This window comes from Triticum dicoccoides, chromosome 2A (genome assembly GCF_002162155.2).
Source record: "Triticum dicoccoides isolate Atlit2015 ecotype Zavitan chromosome 2A, WEW_v2.0, whole genome shotgun sequence".
In the NCBI taxonomy this organism is placed as follows: domain Eukaryota; kingdom Viridiplantae; phylum Streptophyta; class Magnoliopsida; order Poales; family Poaceae; genus Triticum; species Triticum dicoccoides.
This window is the reverse complement of record NC_041382.1, coordinates 697,723,473-697,730,492: the sequence shown is the minus strand read 5'-3', so window position 1 is coordinate 697,730,492 and position 7,020 is coordinate 697,723,473. Positions and strand designations below refer to the sequence as shown.

At 44.0% G+C, this 7,020-nt stretch overlaps 1 protein-coding gene across 1 annotated transcript; it reads right to left on the bottom strand.

Annotated features, from left to right (window-relative positions):
* Positions 1 to 378: 378 nt before the first annotated feature.
* On the bottom strand, positions 379 to 4,563 carry LOC119356357 (secretory carrier-associated membrane protein 6). The gene is made up of 12 exons (XM_037623306.1): positions 4,398 to 4,563; positions 4,143 to 4,262; positions 3,989 to 4,051; positions 3,869 to 3,902; positions 3,637 to 3,759; positions 3,424 to 3,486; positions 3,242 to 3,335; positions 2,697 to 2,742; positions 2,521 to 2,588; positions 1,937 to 1,985; positions 1,727 to 1,792; positions 379 to 812 (listed from the first exon to the last, which is right to left on the bottom strand). The coding sequence occupies exons 1-12, from the start codon at positions 4,455 to 4,457 to the stop codon at positions 780 to 782; spliced, it is 819 nt and encodes a 272-aa protein (XP_037479203.1). The 5' UTR covers positions 4,458 to 4,563; the 3' UTR covers positions 379 to 779.
* Between the last annotated feature and the right edge of the window lie 2,457 nt (positions 4,564 to 7,020).

Here is a 7,020-nt window from a genome sequence, read left to right as displayed (position 1 = left end):
CAAGAAATTACCACCCTCCTACAACTAATTTTGTCATGGAAATCAAAAAGAAAAACAAGAACGGAAGGGAATTAGAAGCATCTTGTTGCCGCTTTATAGGAGAAACTCCAGAGGTGAGACTCAAACTCGGGCTGGTCACATCCCATCGGTGTTATCTACCAGTTGGCCCCGGCTCAGTACTCAATTGTCATGGAAATCATTCGCAATTGCCACCCCACCAGCAGAAGTTCGCCAGCCAAGAGGGTCTAAATTTTTTGACATATACTGTACATTATAACATTTATTACTTTATTTAATTTGACCCTAAATATGAAAGGGGTCTAGTAAACCCAGATGGAGGGAGTCAAAGCAAGCGTCTCCCAGTAAGACCAACGCACCTAAAGCAACAACTGTTCGGGCCAACGAAGCAGCAGCTCGGGAATAGCAATCACATCAACTAGCAGCCTAGCAGACATAAGCCAAGATTGGCACATAGTATTCCTGCCTAGTTGCTCTTCTTCGTTTAATAATAAATACTGACTACTGTAATGTTCGCCGACATGCCAGACTCCCAAACGAACTACCAGATGACACACGAAGCACAGCATATAAAGAACCTCAGCACCCCCATCTTAGAGAAGATCCTATAGTAGCAGCGCTACATGCCATACTCCACTCAGTCTCAGAAGCATTCTTCGATAACCCTTCGCTCAACAAACATAGACTCAAGGTGTACTAACACATATGGACAGAATCACTACTGCTTGTAGGCTTCTGAAAAATTTCCATCACGACTAGCTTCACTTATGCCCTCGGAAGTACATGTATACTTTCTGTGACCACCAAAGAACAAAGAACAGAAAATGATATTAGTATTGTATTCTACTCCCTCCGTCCCTAATTAGTTGTCTTAGATTTGTCTAGATACAGATGTATCTAGATATCCGTATCTAGACAAATCTAAGACAACTAATTTGGGAGGGGGGTAATAGAATAATGCATCTGAACAAGGGCCATGATAACACAGACCAAACACAAATAAAGTGGTGCTCACAATCAAATTGCTTCTTATGCAATAGATGCATCAATTAGCATCACTTATGGGTTATGACCTATGGATTAAAATATCGGTGTTTCATTTGTTTGCATGCCCATCCAGAATGATGCCCAAACAAAAAGTAGGAACTCACGGGAGCCAGCCCCCCTGACGTTTTCACTGGACGCCCACCTAGGGGTCTGTGTGTCCAGATGTATTTGTCCTAGTGCGTTCCCATGCTACAACAAATGCTAAGTTCTACAACATCTTTACCAGACAGCCACCTAGGGGCTAACACATAATTTGATTTGCAAGTTGTACAACAAATTTTACAAGTATAATAATTTTCCTTTTCGCAAAAAAGAAGGTATAATAATTTTCCGTGCAAAATTTATGCCGATTATTTCTCAACTATGCAGAGGCACCACTATAAGCATACTTGTGTCTTGGTGAAGTTTACTGGGTTTAAAACAAAAGGTGGTAAATAGTTACGCAACATATTAAAGAAAAAAAAAACTGCATTCAGTTGCTGTGAACTAAATACATATAATAATCCATAAAAAGGTGAAATATAAGGAACACCTACTAGTCCCTGCATTCCGTGCCCTAGATATGACCAGTATGTGAACATATGAAGAAAATACATAAGAACAGGCAAAAAGGCAAACCAACAGAAGGCCAGGGCAAGTTAATTAAGAAATTGTCTCTGACCTGAAGAACCCCGATGCTCAGCAGTGTCTCCAAGCAAAATAGTGCAAACCCCACGAAGTAAAAGATCTACAGGAGTAAATAATTGATAGTTAATGCCCTACAAGTTGATACTTGGAGAAATCTGCTTCAAAGTGCTTGACATATTCAAGAGATTGCAGACAAAACAGTCCCAAACAAGTTGGGGTAGGCAACAGGGAACAACATTCTCACCCCAATTATCACATGCTCAGAGAAAGTGTCGATCGCAGCCAATATGCCCCTGGAGAGAAAAGGAGACAGCTTAGCATTATAATTAAGAAGAATGTTCCGTACATCCAATAGTGAGTACCTATGATGAAGGGGTGGGTCTTAAGCTAAAAAAATAACAGGCGTCCACTCAATAGTCAATGGTACTCAATTTCAGTCGGTTACATACACCCGGGTTGATAAAATTTAGAATGATATATATTCATCATATACTTGAGATATTCAACTGTCAGTCGGTCAGTCCAGAACACTGGCACTAGATCATGCTAGAAGATCATACGCAAACAATTTATTACAGATCTTGTAGGAACATAGTGAAACAAGCAATTCAGCTGTGTCAATACTATGGAAGCCACAAAATAGTGAAACCACATATACCACAATTATTTATACAAATTTGACTTTTGTTAACTGTTAACGTCCTGTTCGTTTCAATAAAACTGCTCTCAGTGACCAGTTGTTCTGAATAGTAACACTGGTGCAATGGAACAATGGAATTTTACAACGGTAGTTACGATGTTGACTGAATAAAAGTAGTGGTAGCTTACGTTAATGATTTCCCTTGGAATACGATTGGCGGAGCAATGGCAGCAATTATGCAAAAACCAATGTGGATCTGCACCAAACAACAACAAGACAAAAAAATGTGGTCATGTGATAAGTAATAAATTATTACAGAAGTTAAAATGTCAAAAGTTAAAAAAGCTTTGCAGGCAAATCTTACCAGGTAACACAGGAAAAACCATCCAAAACTGAATGCACTGTTAGTTCTGTTCAAAGAAGTAAGATAACATATCAGATGCTTCCACACATCACAATGCACAGTTCAGTTTTTCTCTTAAATTGTTAAGCATTTGGACTGAAATTGCAGTCACTTTTAAAATCTATCAAACTATAATAGAAGGACTATACCCATCAATTGACCACTGATACATGAAATGGAAACAATTAGTAGTAGCTACTGCAGGTCCACCAGAATATTTTTGCAACCTCCATAGCTATCGCATGCATCATGAATGGTGTAGATAAGAAAGTATTCATGCAAAATATGCAGATGTTCTGAACTCACAGAAACTGCTCTTTAATAGTTTCGGTAGATGGAAACAATGACTAGTAAATATTGCAGGTCTGCATAGAGCTTTTAAGCAAAAGAAATACAGTCTTTCTGAAATGCATAGGTGGAAAGCACTAAAATAAATAATAAATTCACTCGCAATGTCCTTTTCCATTGATAAGTGGAAGTGTTAAAATGGTACTATGATAGCATACCTCATTGCACGATAGAGGGGTCTATACCACATCAAGTAAGAAAGGGGAATTCCAAGCAAAGCATAGATTGTAGCAAGGAAGAACAGCTTTGAATCTGCAAGCATAAACAATCCAACCATTCAGCATCAGAAATTGTACAAGAACACCCAGGCATTCATAGGTAGTGATGAAAGCCCGCCCACCTCCCTCCTTGATCCAGCAGACTATGACAGCAATAAAGTTCCAGGAGAGGCAGAGCACAATTCCTGTAAATTATTAAAACAACACAAAACGGAAACTATCATGACCCTCTGAAATGAACCATATTTACAACCTATAATGCCATAATTGCATAATTCTACTGCCAAACTAGTGATACAAAAGAAATGCACAACCAGCAGTCAACAAATACGTACCAAGCCAGCTTGCGAACGCCAGATACTGTAGCTTCTGCACGTTGGCAGGTATCTCATTGGCGATGTCATGGTGGATAATCGGGAAAAAAGGCGGCCAATTCTTCTCCTCCATGGGCACTCCAGCTGCATCAAAGAAAGAAAAGGAAAGCAGAAATAAGCACACTACTGGTAACACAACTCATAACTGAAACACAATTGACACCAGCAACGAGATAGTGGGCTAGTGGCTCACCATTCTTCAGTGATTCCTCCCTCCTTTTGATATCCTGGAGCCACAGAACAAACGCCGTGAGACACCACACAACCTAATCAACTAAAGTTTAATAAGGGCAAAGAGGAGAGTAAACCCCACCGCCTCACGGCGCCTCAGATCTGATTCCCACGACGAGAGCTCCCTCGCCTTGCCATTCGAGTCCTGCGCGGCGCACCAGAACCATCAGATTCGTACAGCCGAACGCCGAGTGAACGAAAACTAAAAAGGATAAGTAGCGCGTGAAGCGACTTACGCCCATGTTGCCGAGCGGCACGTCGACGGTGGCGTCGCCCCTGCTGCCGCCGCCGCCGAAGCCGACGGGCTCGGTGGGCCGGAAGCCGTGCTGCTGCTTCCCGCCACGGCCTCCTCCATTCTGCAGCGCGACAGAAACAGCACGCGGGAGTTCAGATCTGCCGAACCACTACCCCGCCGTAGGCAGCGAGGGTTTTTCCGCAAAACGAGGGGGCGATAGATGAGCGGATAGAGGGGAGAGGGGAGGCTGGCTCACCGAGAAGGGGTTCTCGTCGCCGGCGGTGCCCTCGTCGAAGGGGTTGGGGTCGTGATGCATGCCGGGCTCGCCGCTGGGTCGCTCGGCGTCGCCGCGCGGTGAGGGGGAGACGGGGAAAGCGGCGGTGGTGGACGCGGGTCGCTTCCAGTCCAAGCAGTCCGTTCCCTTTTTGGTGCTGCTTTTCACGTGACCTCTCTGGGTGGAGTGCGACGCGACTGGCCTGGCGTGGGTTCGGGCCGATGCGCACACACGGGTCGTCGTCGTCGTCGCAGCTGCGCACCACCTGCAAGTAAGCCCATTCTAAGCCCCCTGGTTTTTTTTGAGTGCTTTCTAAGCCCCCTGGTTTTTTTTTTCTAAGCCCCCTGGTGATCAGTCCGTTTAGAGAATTGGCCCGTAAATCCTGTTATAGAGATCGGCCGGCCCACGCGCGAGGCAGGACACGGCCTCTTTTTTTTGTTTTTTTGTTTTCTGTTCACATTTTTTGCTTTATTTTTGTACTTTTTTATACTTTAAATTTATATATATATATATATATATCTGTGTGTGTATGTATATATTACAAAAACACTCTATAAAACACATTTTAAAAATGTTAAACAAGTATTTAAAAATGTTGCACGAGTATTTGAAAAATGTTGAACAAGTTCTTGAAAATGTTGAATCTTTTCTTTACCTAATAATAAAACATCTATTGCTTCTGCCTGCTCACCGTCGTGGCGTTTTTGCATAAACCCCTGTTTTGTAGTAATTGAACTCGCAATCCTTTTTTAAGTGGGTAACCAAGAAAACGTTTTGGTTTTACAAATAGGACCCTATGTTTTCATCTATTCAACCCGTGGTCTACAGAACGACGGTGGCGATTGAAGCTTGCAGCGAACGGATCCGTGCGCGGCAGGGGCTGGGGAGGATTCGGAGGCGGGCGGTGAGGACGGGGGGACGACGAGGAAGGCCGGCCGGAGGCGGCTTCCCGGGCGAATTCATGGCATCCGGGGCTCCTGTCAGAAAGGAGACAAGGAGATGGGGGAGGATAATAAAACTAGGAAAAGGAGGGGCGACGCAACGAGAGGAGGTCGGACGAGGCGGCGGCTTGCTGTAGCAGATGGCAGCAGGGGGTGCGGCAGCGCGGTGTAGGATGCAGCCACGGCGGTGCTATCCACGAGCGTCATGGGAATGGAGGCAAGCGGCTCGGACATGGTGGGCGATGCAACATGAGAGGAGGAGCACAAAGGTGAGCGCAAGGAAGAGCGAGGCCGAGGGCGGTGCAGCCTCGCCGGGGTCGGGCCGTGACCGCGGGTGTCGGGGATCGGGCGTGGCGCATGGGGCGCCTCCCTGACGACGCGAGGTGGGAGAGAGCGAGGGGATCGGTCCATTTTTTGTGAGGCAGGGGATCGGTCTGGTAGCTAGGTTAAGGGCTAGGCCGTAGGCCAAATGGGCCAGGCGGTTTAGTTGCTGCTCTCTCTCTCTCTCTCCCCCTCTCCCTCTCTCTCCTAACTCTCTTATCTTTTTTCTGGATCACTCAAAACAAAATCCTATATTTTTCTATTTATTAATATAAATAGAGAATCATTAAAAAAGAGGGTTAGGAATGATCTATCAGGAAGGTACTATTTTCCTAGACTTGAAAAAATGCGCTTGTTCCAAGAAAATTAGAAATGGGCAATGCAAGGTTTAAATTCAAACTCATTTGATTTTTTTTGGAGGTTGGTAAATTGATAAAAGAATTAATGGTAAAGTTTGGGGACCAAAATTGAAGTAAAAAAAGGCATGGTATTTCTCTAAAGGCTCAAAAAGGAATTTGGAAAAGCAATTGTATAAAATAGAAGTAAGGCCCAAATGATTTTCTGAAAATGTTCATAGTTTTTAATTTGGTGTGAGTATTTAATGGCATGATGGAATGCAAATGCCAAAAATAATATAAGATAATCATTATAAAATATGCAAGTTAGATGAAGGTGTGGAATTTATCGGCTAAAAGATCAAAAATAATACAAGGGTTGAACCATAGGCAGGCGACATGTCGTGCTACCACGGAGAAGCCCGTCTCTGGCACCCGTCACCGACTCATGAGGAGGACACAAAGTCTGGCATAAAGTAGGGCATTGTCCTCGGTGCTCCTCCAATAATGTTGGATCCGCATGTCCTAGAATCTCACCACTCGACTTAGTCAAGGCCGAGATTCACGTTGCTTGAATGAAGTATGATTTTCGTAACCATGCACGGTTCTATCTAGTCTGGTTTCACAATTTTAGGTCATGGAACAAACCATGTTGGGATGGATAAATGTGAGGTGTATGATTCATCAATATAGGTCAAGCAGGGTCTATCAATCGCTTGAGATCTCTACCATGTCTACGCAAGCCTTATGTGATTTGTTCTCCCATTGCAATGCATGGACGTATTCTCCTAATACATTTGTATTCGTCCGTCGTGGAATTGCCCCTAGAGTTCGCATGAATTACCCCCTATGCCACCGGTAAGTGGAACAAATGATTCGTTTTTTTTCTTTATAAGTCAGCCATTGGTTTTGATTCAATAGGCAGCAATCCCCCAACGAATCACAAGTGCATAGCCACCCCGACTGGTTGGACGCTTGCTCTTCCACTTAGGAGACCCAGATTTGATC